Below are 21,429 nucleotides of genomic sequence, written 5' to 3'. Positions count from 1 at the left end.
ATTACAATTTATTTATTATAAAAAATTGTTAATTAAAAAAAAAGAACTTGATTATTCAAGAGTTAAACAATCTAATGTAATTTCGGATTTTTCCCCATGAGAGAATCAATATGTGGATTAAAAAATGAAAAGTTTTAGCCTTAAATCACTCAAAATACAATTTATTCCTACATTTATTGTTTAAAAAAAATTAAAGTAGAAAAATCTCGTTCACACAGACACACAAGTTATCGAAATATAGCCCATTAAGTTCCTAAGTCAAATTTTAGAAATTGCTGAAAAGTCTTGCCGAAATTTCAACTAGAATGGTAATAATGGTGTAGTTATAAAAAAACGATTTTAGAGTCAGATCACATGAAAATTCAATCAACGAATCTTCTTCACTTGCTGATATTTTATAATTTAAAAATATATGTAAATAATGTTAATATAATATGGTTCACGGCCCAGTACCACCTGCTCGCGGCCCATGGGTTGGGAACCGCTGAATAAGTACATAATTGGCAAGTCTATATAGTAATAGCGTACTTATCTAATCAAATACGATTTTGATAATGTATTTCACGAATGCTTATAAGCACCTAATCGACCTACTTTTATAAATTATTCATTCAATAGATGGCATAGTTATATTTTATTCATTTTTCATCCGTTATCTGTACGTCGCGTCGACGATGTATTAATGATCGTGTAGGGGCCGCTTAAATCAATGGATCCAGTATGCGATTCATTCATTTATACCGATCCGTGACCACACGAAGCATTCGTGATAGTCATCGTTCAATCTATAACATTCTACCTAGTCGATAAATATAACGTTCAAAACTCAGTGGCAGAGGTCTATGCGTGTGTTGATGAAATAATAATGAAACCAAAGCGCATGGTAAAATCATAAAAATAATAACTCGTAACGCGGCTGCTCCCGTCGCACGTACACACGACGTCCGCAATGTTATTACTATTATCACGTTTGCGCGTATGGGGACGTAGTGACAACCGACGAACAGTCGTTTGATCGCCGTCGACCAATTGGCACACGGTCCTCGCGTGTACCGGCCGTGCATTGCGTAGACGTTCCGCCGAAAACAGTTCCGTGTAATGTTTTTATCTGTAGTGATCAACAGCCGTACGCCCCGTTTTTGTCAACCATTTTAACGTGTTTCCCTCTCGCTTCCGATATCCCACCGACGAAGCATCGTTCGCGTTCACCCCACTCTCGGGCGTTCTCTCTCACACACACCCTCTCACTCTTTTCGTCTTGCCGTTCACGTAAAAAAAAAAAAAATCACTAGATAACGCGTACGATATATTTGTGATATAAAACTATTTGTTTACTATTGTTTTTAATTCGTTCATCATTTGATTGTTGTTTTTTTTTTTTTTTTAAATAAATTAATCGTGTACCGTTTCTTTTACATCACTAGCTCGTTGTTTACTTGCTTGCTTGTTGGCGGATTTTTTTTTTGTGTTCTATGATGTCGATTTCAAAACGGACGACGATGGCTTTCAACGGATCTGCGGTGCATTAAAGATGAGAGTATGTCGTTTCGAAAACGATTAATATTTCAAAGGATGTGTTGCGCACAGACTCATAAACTCGGTTCACGCTACTTTCAGTGGTCTGATTAGAAAGAAAAAATAAAAACTATTGCTAATACAGCCTCGACGTTAGACATAGTCATGATCTATGAACACTGTTGTACATTCAATCGAAAATCGACAACAATGTTTATGTGGTTAGTGACAAATGAGTATTGATTCTAAAATAAATATGTATTATTATTACTATTATTATTATTATTATTATTATTATTTTAGTTTTGTCCTAACTCCTAGCTGAAAATATCTTTTCAGCGTCGTTTGTTGTGCTAAAAATATTGTATTATGGATATAATTGATTTTCATTAGAAATCACGTATATTCAATATTATAACAAACGAACAAATTAAGAACAAATCAAATATTTTAATAAATATTTCGATTGATAAAAAATTCAATTTTAATAACAAAAACAGTCTGTTGGAAATTTAGAATTATTGACGTGTCCACAGAATGTCTTTCGTTGATTGTTAATTAAAATACAATTCATGAATATTAGTTCATTCTGGATATTTTCTTGTACAATTTATATTTTATTGTAATAATTCTCGTTAGTTTGACCGAATAAAAAAATGACAATTGACAATTTAATATGAGTATTTTGATATGCCTTAGTTGATCCAATCTCATCTTAACAAATTTTTTTAAAAATTACCATCCTAAAATATTTTTATTTAATCTTCATTCAAGGTTATTTCAAATAAATCCTTGTTACATGTAAATTTAAATATTTACATATTATGTAAGATAGCGACGAATAACTATCGACCATTGTCGTTTTTTAATCAATTAATAACACATTTATATGTTACATATGGATAGCATAGTGAAGGTATTCATATACTCAAAATCATATAATTCTGAATTTTTATAATTACGTTTTCAATTACAAGACAGATCAGTTTTTGTTTCATAGTTATTTTGTATTATGTATTTAAGCTACTATTTAAATTGAAAAATTATATTATTATTTTTCAATTATATTTAAAATATTACGCGAAAAAGATTGCATTAAAATATTTTAAAAAGTCAAGTTAAGAAAAATATACTCTAAATAATAAATTCGTAAAGCTTTAAATACCAATTAAATATGTTGATATTTCGTCGTGTAAGTACATATTAAATTACGTAAATACGATAATAACTTTTTTAATCTCAAGTTAAAATTTTGGAAATTGTTTTGAAAGTAAAAATAAAATATTATAGTTACTATTATACCTAAACAAAATAAATAAACACCATTTTAATTATTTCGTTTATCATTAGAATAATTTTATTAATTACATTATGATTATGAGTACCACAAATTTTTATTAAAATTCCAGTAGTATTCGTATATTTTATCAAAATATTTTTCCATTACAAAAATTTTTTGTTAAAATATCAAAATTTCTATACCTACTAAAAATTATGTTTAAAATAAATGTTTTTTTTTTTTTTTCAATAATACCTACCTATTAAATAAAAAGTTTTCTAAAATTAACCAAAAAGTATTCAATTTTATTTCTTAATACAATTTTTTACTACCCTCGGCATTTTTTTTACAAAAAAAAATTTTAAAATTATACCTACATTCCATTCTTAGTCTAGAACATGGTCAATAAATAACTGGTGTTACACTGTTATCCGTTAGTAGTAAGATAATACTTAACGAGGTACGTAATTCTAATTTTTTACTTCAGTAAATTATTATTTTCTTATTAAATATTTAATATAAAATCGAGTGAATTAAATAGCTACTTAATTGAAAATTAAGTGATTGAGTATAATATGTATATAATAAAGATAACTTAAGTAAAAGATAATCTGTTTTATTAAACACACCGCCACATTATTTAATCATAATAAGCGGAAGTCAAAATAATAATTAATGTTTATTGACGATTAAATAGATAAAATAAATATGTAAAAAATACAATATTCATTTTTGCAGTTGTATTTGTAATCGTAATTGATAAGTTTATTACATTTTTGGATCGTAAATTTGTATGTAAATATATTTCTCGTGGATATTCAGAGTGAACATATTTTTTAGTTAGTAATTTAATTTTAAACTAAAAATGTTTTACATTTGAAAAATAATTAAAGGCAAATTGAAAATTTACAGTAATTAATCGTAACACTTTGTTTTATGAGGATTTTACGAATGAATTTGTATTTATAATATAAGTTACAAAATAATCTTAATTTATTAATTTGTAATATAAGTTTAATAAATTAAGATTATTTTGTTAATATATTTCGGTGTACAAGTGTATAATTTTACGAATAAATGTCAGGCTTCATATTAAATATTAATTAGAATGTAATTATTGTTTTAACTTCAACATTTATTATTGTTTCATCACTTTATAGTGTGGATATCACTAAGCACTTTTATATTGCAATTAATCCGAACAAATACGTAATAACATTTGATATATTACATTTTTCAGTTTACTATATATAATAATGGATTAAACTGTAATTATAGTATTGAATATTATACCTCTGCACTAAATGTATTATTACTATTTATTACAAATATATATATAAATGTATTAATAAAAAATTGTAATTGTTAAAATTTTAAAGTAAAACAATTCGATCATTAATTCAATGTATTGTCGTATTCAGTTAAGTTGTTTGTTACTAAATGTTCAATATCGAGAGTATAAAATATAAAATTACCTAGTCTAAGGCCAATGACATTTTTATCTAAAAATTAAGAATAATTATTTCATTCGGAATTTTAAACATTTAATAATATTTAGATTGACTTAAATCAAAGGTAAAACAACCTTTTTTTCTAATTATTATAGCATTACTTATTATTTTATAAACTGGGACAAAAAAGAGAAGAATTTCAACCGGATAAGTCATTTTTCTATCAAAAAACCGTTTATAGTTATATAAATAGTATTGTTTACAGTTTGCTGAATTTACTAATTGCTTTAGACTATTACAAATGATCGCCTTATTATATACTTTTGTCATGTTTAATCAATTATTAAATGTGAATATAAGAAGGGAATAATGATACTGAGATGTACTAATATTTTTCTTAGAATGTTTTTTAGTTATACGAATGATTGATAGGAGCAAATTGATACTACAATACGACTTTTAAGTTTATGATATCAACTGACAATGAAAAAATATATTTTATGTTTATCTATCATTAGTCATTAGTTCTAAAAACACAATGTGTATGTCCTTGTTATTATTTTTAATTATGAGTTATTTAAGTTATTAAAATTGAAAAATGATATGCTTGCATTTTTTTTGAAATTAATAATTTAAAAGTTAATTAAATTTCAAAAATGGAACAATACTGCTTGGAAAATTAGAATGATAAAGTAAAGATGTAGTATTAACTTTACTAATGTCCACTTGTTATCGATATTATTTATTTACTAATATAATTAAAATTGTCGAAGTTTTATTTGCTCCATAAATTCTATAATTCAATAGATTTTTTTTTTAAATTTCCTCTGGATAAAAATTTGTAATTATCTTTTGGCATACTTGAAGGAGGACTTCGCTGATCCGCTCCCACTAACCTTATAACAAATCGCATTTTTTGTACTTGATATTATTTGAAGTTGATATTAATAATCTTTATATTATATATATACATATGTATTTATCTAAAACCAATTAAGATGAAATCTTGCTAACTAACCTAGGGGTTATCAAATAGAAGATATAGATTTTTTCCTTCTTTTTCATATCGCAAATGTATTACTAACTTTTTCTGACTAGTGCATCGACAAATATTAAGCCATTATATTAAATTAATATAAAATTATGTAAAGAAATTTGAATAAAATGTAAATACAGCCCGATTCACTCAGTCGCAATTAATTATTTTCCATGTTTTTTCACAAGTTATTTTTATTTTTAGTTTTTAGTTTAACTATTGCAGACCTTATTTGAAATTTATTTTTGTACAGCTAAATACTCCATGGCTCGTGGCATGAAGACCAAAGTAAACAGAACTCTGGTTTTAATGCTAAAATTTATTTTCTATTTCAGATTTTGAATACTAATAAAATTATTTTATTCTAGATTGTATTATTTGTTAATATATATTGTTGCAATAAGCAAAAATAATAATTCATAATTTAATTTTTTTTTTCAAACTTAAATGTTAAATATTTATTCACGTTTTTATAATTCCTGTATAACGTATCTTTAGAAGATTTTATTAAGACTACATAATTTAGAAATAATTTTATTATTTTTATAACTAAATTTGTATTTTACAAATATACGAAAACCCGAGTCTAATTAGATTTATAGAATTATTGATAAAATTTAAGAATTTTTAATTTCTATGAATTTATTTACAGTATAACATTACAGAATTTGATGTAACTAGAGTTAATATTATAATAATAAAAATATTATATCATTTGAAATTATCTGTAAATAATATTGGTCATATGTATAATCTAAATATATCCTATTTGTAGTTACAGAATATTTTTTCTTCATTTCGTGTTAATAAATAATTAAAACAAATCATGGTAGGAAATTCTTTTAAACTCTATTATAAATTAAATATTTAAATTCATATTTATTTAATTAAAGTTTTTTATTTATAATTAATTCAATTCGGAGAGATAAATAATATACTGTATAGGTGCCTATTTGAGTTCAGTCAATATTATATTCATAAACAAACAGAAATTAGATAGGTAACACAAACTAAACATTTAAGGAATGTATTAGAGGTTAGTTGACTATTAGTAACTATAATTAGTCTCGACAATTTGATTTCTAGCATTATTGATGTGTATCATCAAATCTTTTAAATATTTTTCCGCTATAATTAAGTTATTTATTATTTTTAAGACTTCTGTAGTAGACTATGGGGATCATTTTCATTTTGAATTATTGATGTGTGTATATTTTTAGAAAATTTCATATGGATTACTTATGACATATAATGATAGAAGGTGTGTCAAGACGAACCTTAGCTGGATCGAGTGGCACATACAATGTTCGTGCTACCGAATTAGCTGTAGATCGAGGTCGCTTGAAATCAATTAATGCTACAGTTATATTCCTTGACGACACTCAACATTGTTTTAAACTTGATGTAAGTGAAATATTTATTTATCTTATATATTTATTAAACTTGTATTTAATGAAATTAATTATGTAGAAACGTGCCAAAGGCCAAGTATTATTAGAAGCAGTATTTCAACATTTAGAATTAATCGAAAAAGAATATTTCGGTTTACAATTTACTGAAAATGGACTAACTCCATCTGCAGCAAATACAGATATATTGGTTTGTTTTTTATCGTTTGTTAATTTTATTGAATATTGTATAATATATATATTTTTAATCATTTTAGAGATGGCTGAATCCCCAAAAAAGTATTAAAAACCAAATGAGAGGTAAATGAATATAGTTAACTATAGCATTTTTAAAATTATTTTTTCCTATTAAATTATTTTGATATATATGTTAATATACACGATAGATAATTTTTGTATAATGAATATATATTAAATATTTAACTGTCGATTTTAAAAATGTGATAAAAATAAAGTACTTAATTTATATTAAATACTTGAATTTTGCTTTATTTCATATTATTAAATAAATATAATTTTTTCTCAATAATATTTTATTTTCATCTATAAACTTACACTTGCATATTATTCACTTATGATTTTTAAATATTTTTTTTAAAAAAAATACGACATTAGTTATAATAATAATAATAATAATATATTAGATTATATAAATTTAAATATTCGTACATTTCAATTTTAGTGACGGAAAAGCCAGTTTATCCATAGTAATGTTATTAAAAAGCGACGGCTTGGTCGGCCAAAAACACTTTTAGACCATAATAAATTTTTAGTCACACGAAAAGTCAAGATAGATCTAATAAAAATTAGCACTCCTAAAATAGCACCAGATCTTGCATATTTTTCTGGAATATGTACTTGAAATACAATTAGAAATTGTTTGAAGAACAGTGATTACCATAGTCGAATAGCTCGTAAAAAATGTTTTTAGAAAAAAAAAATAGAAAAAAGAAATTTGTTTTTGCAAGAGACAGCTTTTATCATTCTGTTAGTAATTGAAACAAAGTATTATTTACAGACGAAAGTAAATTTAATACTTTTGGCTTGGATGGAAGAATGAAGAAAAGTGAATGCAGAGATGGAATCAAAAAATTTACAACCTTTAGATAAAAACAGAGGAGGATTCGTAATAGTTTGAGGCTGTATGAGTGCCCAGAGTCTCAGAAATGTGCATTTTATTGACGGCATTATGAATCAAGACATTTATTTAAATATTATGAAGACACATCTTATAGCCAATGCTAAAAGAATGGGCATCAAAGATAGTTTTGTTTTTACACAGAGAAGGATCCTAAACATTAATATATTAAATATTTACTAGTTGAATTACCCTGTTTCGTACGGAACAGTCTGCCAAAACTTAATTTTTAATGGATTAAGAATTATATCATGTAAGTTAGATTCTTCGCCAATAATAACGATCGCCACTTCAATAATTGTTGGTGGATTGTATCATCTTTCGTGTTGGTCATGTTGGTTCTTACTGTGATTTAAGTTCTCTTTCAATATGTTTCTTATAAAATAGTAATCTTAAAATGAAAAGCCAGCAAATAATACTTATACATTTTAAAACGTTTTTGGTAGTACAGATAATTGTTACTGATATGAAAATAAAAGTGTCAGTAAACCAATTCCTCCCTCAACTGTTTTCTTGAGTTCGGCGTTTCCATTCTCTCCATGTTGTATTCCAAGTGTAATACATCGGTATTTCGACATACAGATACAGTGGTGAGTGTCGTTTTTGGAGGAAAAGATAGTCTTGAAAATTATTTTTAGTAAAATAAACGTTCACCATTTTCTAGGAGCACTGAGATGTGTGACAGTGAAATTTCTTTCTGTTTTTTCGATTGTTATAGCAATAACAAAACAATAACTGTTCGTTCGGGCCTTATCAGGTCTACTAATGTTTCCCTTTCCTTCTTTTTCGTGACAAAAAGTAGTCTATGTCCTTCTCCGAGGTCTTATCTGTCTCTATACCTAATATATTCAAAATTAGTTTGTAGTTTAGGAAAACATAAGAGACTTACTAACATTAATTTTGATATATAGAATATTTTTGTTATATTTATTATTATTAATATTATTTTTTTTTTATAGTTTTTTTGTTTTGTAATACATTTTTTAAATAAAAATCACAAGACAGTAATATGTAAGTAATAGTTTTTAGATTAAAATAAAATATTATTGAGAAAAATGTATATTTATTTAAAAACATTGAATGTGTGATTACTTTTTACACTCGCTGTTTATATATATATATATACAATTGTACTTTTAATTATATAGTATGTTATAGATTAGGGTTTTAAACTGTGAATTTAAACTAAACTAAAATGTTATGATTTCAGGTGGTTTTTTTTATTTTCGTGTTAAATTTTATGTATCTGATCCAAGTAAACTTCAAGAAGAATATACACGTTACCATTTGTATTTACAACTACGAAAAGATATATTAAATGGAAAACTTTTCGTGTCTCCAAGTACAGCTTGTCTCCTTGCTAGCTACATGGTTCAATGTAATTGTGTTTTTCCAAACAAAGAATAGTTAATTAATAAGTCAAATAACCTAATACAAATTTAATATTGTAGCTGAACTTGGAGATTATCACCCCGAAGAACATAAACCTGGATATCTATCTGGTATGGTTCTTATACCAGGTCAAACAGAACAATTGGAAAATCAAATTTTCGAACTACATAAATTACATAAGTAATTTGTATGGAAATGCTCATAATCAAAAATGTCTTTAATTTATTTTTAATTGAATAGGGGTCAATCTCCTGCAGATGCTGAATTCAACTTCCTAGATCATGCAAAGAGATTAGATATGTATGGTGTTGATTTACACAAAGCAAAAGTAAGTTTTTCTTATAAACTAGCTATTTAGTTCCTTTTATACTTATATTGGTCAAATGTTATTCATAAAAGACAAATTTTTTAAAATAGGTATACATTTTCATTTCGTATTTACATTATTTGTTTATTTTAAATCCAATATATTTTTATTGTAATTCTATAAATATAAATTGGCATGTAATCATTTACTATTTATAGCAAAATATTAGAGCTATTTACAACATAACTTTTCTGCTAACATAAATATTTCATGGCAATATTTCAGAAGACTGTTCATAAATCTAGTGTTAAAAATATCATGTTTATAGTACTTTTTTACCTATTCAGTTTTATTTTCAATTAAAAAATAATTATAATGTTTTAAGTGTCAGACTGCAATAGATATATAAAATAACTTAATAATTCTGTGTTAGGCGTAGATTTATTGAATTTCATAGCTTGGCAATCAGCTGTAATACATTTGACAGTTAGAAACTAGTAGATAAGTTAGCTTAAATATTATTTACAAAGTAAAAACGTACCACTTAGAGTGAATTATTAGTTATTCGCAAACATAAGATAATAAGTAGTAATATTTTATTATATTTTAGGACTCTTCTGATAAAGAATTAGATATTGGTGTTACATGTAATGGTTTGGTTGTATTTCAAAATAATATTCGAATAAATACGTTATCATGGGCCAAAATTGTAAAAATATCATTTAAACGTAGACATTTTTTTGTTCAATTACGAAGAGAAATGGTAAGGAAATCAAATTTATTTAGTACTATTATCATGTTTCTGTTTAAAAATCAAAATATTTACAGTCAGAAGATTATGATACAGTATTGGGATTCAACATGATGACTTATCGTTCATCCAAAAATTTATGGAAAACTTGTGTAGAACATCATTCTTTTTTTCGATTAAATCAACCAATATGTCAATCAAATAATAGAGGTTTTAGGCGATTATTTCCAGCACCGTTTTTACTGGGTTCAAGGTTTTCTTATTCTGGCCGAACCGAAATACAAACGATTGAAGAAAGTCGTATATCACAACCACGACCCCACCGAACCTTTCTAAGGTAATATTTAAATAATACACTGTTCAAATTTTATAATACTAACGGAAAGTTTTGGTTATTTAACCAATGGTTTTATAAAAAAAAAAAACATAAAAATAATTTCTGATGTATAAGGTTAATAATTATTATGGTGAGTATTGAGCCGTTTGACTTTATTTCATAATATTTGACTGTAAAAAGATTTAGTGTTAATGAATATTAAACAAAAATTTGAAGTGTTCAGATGTTTATCAATAAAGTTTCTTTAAAAGAGCACATACTCAAACAATAATGTACTTCCTTCAACTTTTAACAATTATGTTTTATTGTTGAGTTGAGTTTTAAAAGCTTTTTCAAATAATTTAGTTTTAATATGTATACATCCTTAAAAAAATTAATATCTGCTTTTTAGATTCAAAAGTAAATTCAGTTCTAAGCAAACAGTTAACAATAATACTGAAAATAAAAACTCAAAGTCTATTAGTAAATCAATAGGTCCTAGGGGATCACATGATAACAAAATAAAATCATTTGAAAAAGAACCAAGACCTGCTTGGGGTCCAACTTCAGACGAGTAAGTAAAAATTGTTTAAAAAGATAATTAATATTTTAATATTTATTTATTATTAATTAAATTTTTTTTTTTTTAGTGAAGGTGGATTTATATCATCAGTTGTTCGTCTAAGTAGCAGTAGTAGTGGTACCGGATTACCAGCAACTGGTAGATCTATGACAAATTATGTAGATGATGATATGTCTAGTAGTATTTATGATATTCCAGCCTATGATACAGAATCTTCTTTGGTAATCTCATTTGTACATATGAATTATATTATATAATTTACAGCTTAATTTATAAGAACACTAAAATAATAATAAAAAAAAAAAAAAACAGCTTGTAGTTCTTAAGTTACATTTACAGTTGGAATATTAGTCTTTTGATACTATTTGTATGTATAATTTTATCAATAAAAACATTATATAATTTAATAAATAGAATATTATGTTATTGATAATGTAAAACTCAAACAAATTTATAAAACATAACTAAATTAAAAATGATTTATAAAACACAATTATTAGGTTTAGAAATTATTAATTTTAAATATTTATAATTTTACAAATATTTTAAATACTTGTGTATACATATCAATGTATTAATTAATATGATTCAAAAATAATCTTATTTAGTAAACGTCATAATTACTTTTATTATTTTTGATATCTCAAATGTATTTCTTATTCCCTTTCAAACTCGTGAGTTAAACTCTAATAAAACATAATAATAATGTCATTTTAAATTTTAAATATATATAAAGTTAATTAGTATTTTATTCATATTGAAGAACAGCCTTATTAAACTTGTATTGATGTTTTTTAGGGTGGTGAAAACAATGTTGTTTGTATTCATATGAATGCTGATAAGCAAGGAAGATTTGGTTTTAATGTAAGAGGTGGCTCCGATTTAGGTTTACCTATTGTTGTGTCTCGAGTTGTTCCTAATACATCAGCTTATAAAGCGCAACCTAAACTTTGTGAAGGTGATCAGGTTGGTAGCAAATGAAAATTTGAATAATAGCGTTTTAAACATTTGATGTAGTTATTTCGGATTTTTTTTTTTAATGCAAAATAAAATAATGCTCATACTCATAAAATTATATTTATTATATTAATTTAAATTATTTAGGTATTAATGATAAATGGACAAGAAGTAAGTGAGATGGCTCATGATGATGTTGTAAATTTAATTCGAGCTGCTCGTGATCTAGAACATGATGGTAAATTGGTTTTAACAGTACAACAAAAAGGTATATATTATTATAATCTATAAGTCATCAATTTTAATTTTCGTCTAGCTATTGGTTATAATATCATCAGTGCGTTATTTGAATAACATTTTACTTAGATGATTATTTAGATAAAATTTTATTCGAGTAAATTATTATTTGGATGATTTTCAAACATAGTTGAATAATTTTCGTTCATTTTTTTTTTGGGGTAAACATAGAAAAACTAACACGGCAGTACGACACAAGTAATCATAAGATAATCTTTAAAGTTTATGTAGTACAAAGTACATTTGATACGACCTTTATATTTTTGTGTAGAGCTCTATAATTGAACTAAAAAAATAAAAATAATAATATAATATAATACGAGTATGTAGAGCCTTTATTATCTGGTCCGTGCAATATTTTTAAATTACATAATACAATTTTAAAATATCTTGTCGTGCTGTCATGTGTGTTGAATTTATTATTTCGGTGTATATAAATGCTAATTAAAATTCATATTTTAAATGACTTTTTTCCTATTCTTTGACCAGCTGGATTTTAATTTTCTAAAAATTGACCCTCTAGTAACATTGAGTTGCCCATCCCTGCTATATGAGTATAGTATAATATATATTATTATATACTATACTACATGTCTAAGTGTCATAATTTGACACTATAGTACTGAATATGGATTATTTACTAGATACAATAATACCGTCTTCCAGTGGCGTATATAGGGAGGGGGGCTAGTGGGCTACATTAAAATAAACTTGAATAAATTTAGGTTTGTGTTTTTATTTATATTGTGTGTGTGTGTGTACACGATTCCGTCAAGGATTGATCAGATCATCACATTCATGGGAGATTTCCAATAAAAATGATGTCTAATAAAGAAAGTTATTTTTGGAATACCTCAACAGTTTTCCAAATGATTAAGAAATAATTACAAATAACTTTTGAACTCGGTATCGCCTAATTTTGTCTCACACGATACCATTGGATAACTTATATTAACGTTTTATAGACATTTCATTATCTTTGAAATATTTTCATAATATTTTTTCTGATTATAGACACTTGAAATTTTCTTTAATTACACTTAAATTTTTTTTTAATTTTACTTTAAATCAAAGTAGGGTTACCATACGTCCCGGAAACCGGGATTGTCACCGGTTTTGGACATCGTGTTCCGGTGTTCCGAAAAATATTTTCGGGACGTCTACATGTCCCGACTTAAGTTACGGTTTCTAAGGTATGACATGTCGCGGCGACAAGTCGTCGCGACGCTTTTTGGATAAAGTGGTTTCCAAGACGCGACACAACTGGTATTCGGTCAGCATCCGTTTTTAAACTTGTTCAAGTGCACACGTATTTTTCATATAATATAATATAATATCATATCACAACGAATAGATTTATTTTAAATAATAATAATATTTTTCTTACACTATTATTATTATTAGAAGAAGAACAACAACAACAAATTTTAGTTACCTCATCACCAAACATTAGAAAACCTATAAATTCATTATTTATATATCGGGATAGAGAATAATTAATGATGATCAAATGTCATCATTTTGAATAATATTTTTATAATTTGGATTTCCAATATTGTAAAAAAGTGTATTATTCTGGACTTCACGAATTAGAATTTCGTCTTCCGATGCCGAGAATATCAGTGTTGACGCCATTATATCTACAAACGTTCAATAGTCGTTGTAATGTTTCGCGGCGACATGTCGCAAGGTACTGCTCTCGGAGCATTAGTTGTCGGTCGCGATGACTCAAAGTTAGGTTGCTGTGACTTATCGCGTCTTGCCAACCAATGAATAATATTTTCATACAAACAGATGTTGATGACTTGTCGTAGCGACCTGTCGCACCTTAGAAACCTTATAAGCGTTTAGAGGAAATGTAGAATTGTTTAAATTTTAATTTCAACGATTTTATCTCAGAGTACATTTTTAATCGTAATCGATTAACAATATATAATAATAACATAATTTGTTATTTACACATAAATATATTATATATTTTATTTTACATAAATATTTTTAAATATTATATTGCCGGTCATTAATGGTCCACTCCATATATTAAGTTATGTAATAAGTATACTATTCAATAATATGTTTGTTTTGTCCCGGCTTCGCCTTATAAATTTATGGCAACCCTAAATTAATGGCCAGGTACCTCATTAAGAAATTTGGTTCTCCTACTAAATATGTATTTCATTTGACTTAAGAAACTTAAACTTAATTATGATCTTTTACTAAAAATTGTTTTTTGAAGTCTCTTTAGTCTTTTTATTAAATATTATTAACTATTAATGTTTTATTAATTAAATAAGGTAAATCAACTATGTTATTTACTAAAAATTTAATTTGTATACAAAATATTATTTTATCTTTTGAACATTAGTTCACTATATTGTATCTACTTTTATAAGTATAAGCATTTCTTTACTAACAGCATTTAGTAACCATAGCAAATAGCATAATAATATAGTAAATATTAATCGGAGAAGATTTAAACAATTTATAACTAAATGAAACATATAAATCTAAATAATCAACTATATCAAAAAAATATTGAATGAAATTCTGTTTTACTTTTGTGACTTTTAATTTTTATAAATTTCAACATATTTTTATGAAATATTAATGTGTTATTGCATGTAGTCTAATACAGTAGTAAAATATTAATGTTATTAAATTATGTGTATAGGTAATGAAGATGATGACTGTTTAAAAGAAAAAGAAGAAGAACCTTTATTTCAATATATACCAGAATCCCCACCAAGTATTATGTCATCTGATCCATTAATTCAATCAATATTATTACTCGGGGATGGTTTAGCAAGTGGATCATTGTTAACACAGTTTGAACAGTTGTATAGGCATAAACCAGAAACTCCCATGGATGCAGCAAGAACAACACAAAATATACATAAAAATAGATACCGTGATATAGCTCCTTGTAAGTATATCATAAACGAGTACATATACATTTAATCAGTATTGCGTACAAAAAATATTATGAAAACTCATGATAAACTAGATAAAAATTAATTGTATTCATAAAATATTTTACAATTTATTGTATATAAATTTAATACTATGTGTATTTAAATATTTACAGATGATAGTACTCGATTTATTCTCAAAGATCAAGAAAATGACTATATAAATGCCAATCATGTTAATATGGAAATACCTGGTTCAGGAATCATAAACAGATACATAGCAACACAAGGTTTATATTATTAATGATTAGATAAATTAATTATTTATATCTATACATTATATTTTTTGTTAAATGCTACATAGGACCACTTCAAACCACGATTGGTGATTTTTGGCAAATGGTATTAGAATCTCGTAGCACCTTAATTGTTATGGTCACTGCACTTGTTGAAAAAGGTCGACAGAAATGTGCTAAATATTGGCCTCCAGTTAATGAGTCATTAGAAATTAATAGCAATATATCTATCAAAACAGTATCTGAGGAGACTGATACTTCCAATATTATTGTATACCGACAAATAGAATTAACTGATATAGCTGTAAGTATTCCAGTCTTTTATACCGCAATGGTGTATAATTTAATGTATTTCCTTAGAAATTTACTAAAAAATAAAGTGCTATTCGACCATCCAATATCATATTCATGATTTTTTTAATGTGCATTATCAAAAATAAAAAATCTAAGTTCAACAATTATAAGTGTTCTTATTCTAATCTACCTATGATTGATGGCGATTAGCTACTGCACTATAGAGCCAGTTAGTTGTGTACTAAGTCTGTCATTCAGTGACTTACACTAACCTTCTATCAGTAATTTTTATTCTAGTTTTTACGTAGATATAGTTAATAAATGTGTTAAAATTAATGTCGTTTATTGTACGTTTGTACATAAAAGATATAATTAATAGTAGATCTTTGGGGTTGATCTCGGGTAGGTATATTAAACAGGTAAATATCTAAGAATATTTTTATTAGTTAGTGATTGGTTTGGATTGGTTGGTGGTACTTAAACATAATCATTATTTGAACTAGAAAAAAAAATTAGGCTATAAAAAATAAAAATTTTAATTGCTTTTTTAAATACCTAATATATGCTTTGAGTATTATATTTTCCTCCAGAATATGAAATTTGACATTAGTTACGTGTCTAATGTATATATATATATATATATAATTTATTATGTTGCAGTATATGTAAACAATATTTAGATAATATATTATTTTATACAGTTAAGTAAAGTTTAATTATATTTTATAGAAAGAAGAAACTAGATCAGTAACACAACTTCAATATAGTCTGTGGCCTGACCACGGTGTACCAGACGATTCTGATCGTTTATTAAATTTGGTAGAAGCTGTTCGTAAAGAACGTATTGGAGTGGTTGAACCTGTCGTTATACATTGTTCAGCAGGTATTGGACGTACTGGTGTCATAATTTTATTAGAGACTGCATTATGCTTACTAGAAGCAGGCCAACCTGTTTATCCTTTAGAAATTGTCCGACAAATGCGTGATCAACGAGCTATGATGGTGCAAACTTCTGTAAGTTATCATTTTATATAATGAAATTATATAAAAGTCATATTTCTATGTAGTGTAATGTAACTTTGGTAATGTTTTATTTTATTAGTACCTATTGACTATTAATATAATTGTTAATAACATGAGTCTAAAACCCATACTGAAGTATGATTTACAGAAATAATAACATGTTATCAATATAAACAAATACATAGTAACTGACAATTAAGTTAACATATTTCTATGTAAACTCACTTTATAATATTTTTTTCCTTCATTTAATGTTTTGCTACATATGTTAATATGTTAAACATTTTCATTACTTAAATCATTTTTTTTTTTTTTTTAGAATCAATATAAATTTGTATGCAGTTGTATACATTATGCGTTTACCCAGGGTATTGTAAAACCATTGCCAGAATATAGTCAACAATAAAAATATTTGGTAAACGAAATAGTTGCAGTTATTTTTTGAATTATATTAAATTAATTATTTTTACTTAATTTGCTTCTTTTTTTTTTTTTTGACTTTTATACGTTTGAAAAATATAAAATGTTAAATCACTATTATTCATGTACAATATGACTATTTACTATGAAAATGTTATTATATTTATTGTTTTAAAACTCTCATAAAATTAACTTTTTTTTGTATTTGTACCTATGCTTTTCACTAACTATTATCTATAATCTATAAAATTGTGTTAATGTATAAAGAAAATTAATCTAATTATTGTATCCCAAATATGTATCCTTAATGTGTTAAACTACTTTGTTTGCAATTTATTAATTAAAAATGTTGTGAATGCCTAAAATGTATTGATTATTTCTTAGGAAAATTCTTATAAATTGGTATTTGTTTATAAACTACAAATTAATGTTTATAAAACTTACGTTAGCAGTGTTTTAAAAGTTTATAGTTACATTATAATTACCTCAATTTAATACAAATAAATATAAAAAAGAACTTTCATCAAAGTTCATTACAGATTTGGGATGTGAGACACATTCTGGTAAAAGCAATGTTCAATCATAAAATAATTTAGGAAAATAATAAATAATTATATAAAAAAAAAACAAAAAACAAGTTCATCTAGTTTAAAAGTTTATTTTATACAGAAAAAGTAATGCATGAATTAATTTTACCTACACAATAAGACCTTTATCAGCAATTTAAATTATTATGTTTTACACTACCTACAATTAAATTGGACACATGTACTATATTGAGAAATTCATATTTGTTGTTGTGGATGAATGAAACACAAAATATCAAAATAATTATTATGTTAGTTTAATTAACTGATGTTTTTATGTAGTCTTAGGTGGATTAAACATAAGGTCCAAATTTTTTTCTTCCTCTGAAAAAAAAAAAATTAAAATAAGTATTTTAAAATCAAAAAAAATCAGTAACTCATTACTGATGTATAAACTTAAAAATAATTATTCTAAAAAACTATATTTATAACATAAAATTAATTAATCAAACATTTTTTTTTTGTATTATTAATTGAAATTAAATTATATTAAAATATTTTATTTTATTTCCAGTGTTTGACTTATGATTATATTATAATGAGCAGGGTTTGAGACTTAAGCATACTTTTTATTTTCTTCTACTTATTCTGCATACTTTTTAATTTATTATAAAATATAGTAGTGTATGAAATAAATTAATTTGTCAATGCCATGAGTTCAAATCTGAAATTTAAATCTGCAAATTTTATATATTTCATAGATTTTACAGGAAAGTGCTACTGCTTATTCAGCATATTTTAACAAATGATTCAAATTTAAAAAATTAAAATTGTACAAATTTTAACCAATCGAAAAAATAAAATATTAATGTAATTATACGTATCTATTTACAATATAACCCACAGTTTTTATAATTTTTTTGGAGGAAAAATTATTGTATTCTTAGAAAATATGATGACTCCTATTAGTTGTAAAGCACAATCTAATTATAAAACGTTCATATAAAACTAAAGAATTCCCAATGAACATACTTCGGACAGCTGGCTGGTCAATAATAGTAAAGTTATTTAATAATTTTTAATAAAATTAAAAAACTGGGAAAGCACCTATTTCAAGAAATTGAGTAATATTTAATGTAAGTGATACTAATTAATAATTATAAATAATAAATAAATTAGTAGATATTTTAGTGCTTAATATTGTTAGAAGTCCCAAACTATGATAATAAGTATGAACTAAAAGTAGACAGTATAAATACAATACAATAACATACATTTATTGCTTTATTAAAAAAGAAACTAACCTATACTGCAGTTTATCATGAAACTATTTTATACATTTATTTTAAGTTGATATTGAATTATACATTGAATGATTCACTAAATATTTAAATTTTAAATAAAATAAACTTAGTAAATAACCCAATAAAATATAAATATTTATACATTTTTTATTAAGACTTTTTGTTTAATACAGATAAATGTTTTACAATATACATATAAATATCAAATATTAATTTATTAGCTAGCTTATTTTATTAGAAATAAATTATTTTAACTGTAAGTTCTTATATTCATAGAGTAAAAAAAAATAAAAATATATTACCATCGCGAAGTTTCTTCTTTTCTGCTGCAATCAAAGCTTCCCTTTCAGCTTTTATTTGTAGACGATGATCTCTGGTTTTATCTTCTTTCTTTTGGAGATAACTATGTCTTGTAACTCCATAAGTTGCACCCAACAACAGAAAACTCCATCGGGAAAACTAAATAATAATAAGAAAAAAAAATATATTGCTTAGGGCAAATAAAATGTGCATTATACATATTCATAAAAATGTGTACTAATAAAAATAACTTTATTTTTCATTCAAATAATATTTTTTATAATATCTAACCTAATAGGTTCTTTAATTAAACTATCTAAATAATTCAAAATATTGAAATTTTTAATTAAATTACTTGAATAAAAAATAATCTTACAACTCATATAACTATTGTATTTTAATGGTAGTTAATGAAATATTTAGTTAGATAATAAACATAAAATGGTTAAACACTGCAAAAATAGTTGTTATAACTTAAATATCATATTAAGATAAAATGAAAGTTTGTAAGATCATCGACCTTCACTTGACATTAAAAACCAAATATATATATATATATATATATATATATCAAAATGTTATAAATATTCTCAAATTCTCTGAAGATTATAATGTACACATATAAATATTACATTTATATCATAGTATTATCAATAATATTCATTAATACTTTAAACAATTAGTTGAACTTACTCAATAATTTGATAAAAAAAAAAAGAAAAAAAACATTTTTAAATGACCTATATAGAATATATATAACAGAATATTAAAATGTATATAATATTTATATTTATTTCTAGTTCAAACATTAAAATAATATTAAACACAATAAAATAGTGTGAAACTTTAATTTATGATTCATTATAAACCGATGGAAGCTCTTTAACAGCGACGACTGTTCAATTTCCAAAGATATATACGTAGAATGTAAACCGATTTCCGTATTTTTAATTTAGCAACATCGTATAATTTTTTCGACCGATCTGTTGTTTTTGACGCGGAAAAAACCCGTCGAACAAAGTTATGAAAAGTAGATATTTACACGCGAACGACAGCGTCGTTATCATTTTATGTAACGCGTTCTAAAAAGGACGAGAATTTCGAGGAACCGGCCGCGATGCCGACCCGGATGGTTGGACGTGCCGGGCGGACACGGAAAGCATGGTTTTATTAAACGTACGGCCCCACGACATGACGGTCGCGGGCACCGGGGAAACTGCAGGCGGCGGTGACGTAACCCGTTCAGGAACAATTCGCTGGGGCCACTTACCCTGATGAGCGGCGAAACATTGACGGGGGCTTTGAATTCTCTCACCATCGTGAATAATGTACGGATCGAAGACGGTAGTCAACTGTAAACGGGTATCGTCGACCGAGGAAAGTACTGTCGAGGGCGTAAGGGTTAATCGTCGATGTACGTGCGGTACAGAGCAATGAGAAAAAACTCTGGTCTGATAAAAACGATAGCGGAACATATTATTTTTACGGCTGGTGGTGCCAACCTGACGGTCAAATGTTACACTGGTGTGCCGCGAACAACGGCGCCCGCCATTTCAATGATCATAATAATAATTATCTTTGTCGCTGATGCCTTTGCGCTGGTTGTCTGATCATCATCATCGCCTTTAGCATCGGTCATCGATCGCTGTGCAGATACACGTTCCGGTGTACTGTGTCTCTTTAGACAGGGCCGGACTGGGTCAGAAATTTCTACCGGGAAAATCGGGTGCAGTCGACACGGAGAGTAAGTACATTTTACAATGTATCGAAGTGCAGAAGCGGAACTAGGCATTTTTACGCTCAGGGAAAATTTTAAGATCCCGTCCTATCGTGGACCAAGAATCGAATACCCTTTCCTATAATTTTGTTCTAATGATTTGCGTTCAGTCATGAGTCTTGAACGCATAAGAGTAAGGTCGCGCGCA

General features: G+C 26.0%; 2 protein-coding genes across 4 annotated transcripts; one reads left to right on the top strand and one right to left on the bottom strand.

Moving 5' to 3' along the window:
• Positions 1-1,009: 1,009 nt before the first annotated feature.
• LOC112692949 (tyrosine-protein phosphatase non-receptor type 4-like) lies at positions 1,010-17,638 on the top strand. Of its 3 annotated transcripts, none has more exons than XM_025567777.1 (18): positions 1,010-1,736; positions 6,502-6,685; positions 6,752-6,880; positions 6,948-6,990; positions 9,039-9,206; positions 9,280-9,400; positions 9,461-9,548; positions 10,138-10,290; positions 10,356-10,615; positions 11,007-11,168; positions 11,245-11,398; positions 11,976-12,143; positions 12,282-12,402; positions 15,103-15,354; positions 15,517-15,630; positions 15,705-15,940; positions 16,660-16,944; positions 17,273-17,637. In XM_025567777.1, the coding sequence occupies exons 2-18, from the start codon at positions 6,533-6,535 to the stop codon at positions 17,357-17,359; spliced, it is 2,694 nt and encodes an 897-aa protein (XP_025423562.1). In that variant the 5' UTR covers positions 1,010-1,736; positions 6,502-6,532; the 3' UTR covers positions 17,360-17,637. The 3 variants fall into 3 exon arrangements, with proteins under 3 accessions (XP_025423562.1, XP_025423563.1, XP_025423564.1); XM_025567778.1 differs by lacking the exon at positions 1,010-1,736 and adding an exon at positions 5,472-5,569 and having other exon boundaries at positions 17,273-17,638; XM_025567779.1 differs by lacking the exon at positions 1,010-1,736 and adding an exon at positions 6,243-6,317 and having other exon boundaries at positions 17,273-17,638.
• A 555-nt stretch (positions 17,639-18,193) lies between these two features.
• LOC112692980 (ATP synthase subunit e, mitochondrial) lies at positions 18,194-20,963 on the bottom strand. Its single transcript, XM_025567825.1, has 3 exons — positions 20,775-20,963; positions 19,507-19,663; positions 18,194-18,284 (listed from the first exon to the last, which is right to left on the bottom strand). Exons 1-3 carry the CDS (start codon positions 20,820-20,822, stop codon positions 18,235-18,237), a joined length of 255 nt encoding a protein of 84 aa, XP_025423610.1. The 5' UTR covers positions 20,823-20,963; the 3' UTR covers positions 18,194-18,234.
• Between the last annotated feature and the right edge of the window lie 466 nt (positions 20,964-21,429).

Source organism: Sipha flava, unplaced genomic scaffold (genome assembly GCF_003268045.1).
Source record: "Sipha flava isolate LNK unplaced genomic scaffold, YSA_version1 79_pilon_pilon, whole genome shotgun sequence".
NCBI lineage: Eukaryota > Metazoa > Arthropoda > Insecta > Hemiptera > Aphididae > Sipha > Sipha flava.
Note: the sequence above shows the minus strand (reverse complement) of the source record. Positions and strands in the feature narration are given on the sequence as shown.

Excerpts from the sequence above, each read along its gene's own strand:
- LOC112692980 (XM_025567825.1), bottom strand. The coding sequence starts at position 20,822 with ATGGTGAGAGAATTCAAAGCCCCCGTCAATGTTTCGCCGCTCATCAGG. Across the intron at positions 19,664-20,774 it reads ATGTTTCGCCGCTCATCAGG|TTTTCCCGATGGAGTTTTCT; the intron begins GTAAGTGGCCCC and ends ATTATTATTTAG. Across the intron at positions 18,285-19,506 it reads AAAGAAGAAACTTCGCGATG|AGGAAGAAAAAAATTTGGAC; the intron begins GTAATATATTTT and ends TTTTTTTTTCAG.
- LOC112692949 (XM_025567778.1), top strand. The coding sequence starts at position 6,533 with ATGATAGAAGGTGTGTCAAGACGAACCTTAGCTGGATCGAGTGGCACA. Across the intron at positions 12,403-15,102 it reads TTTAACAGTACAACAAAAAG|GTAATGAAGATGATGACTGT; the intron begins GTATATATTATT and ends TTATGTGTATAG. Across the intron at positions 16,945-17,272 it reads CTATGATGGTGCAAACTTCT|AATCAATATAAATTTGTATG; the intron begins GTAAGTTATCAT and ends TTTTTTTTTTAG.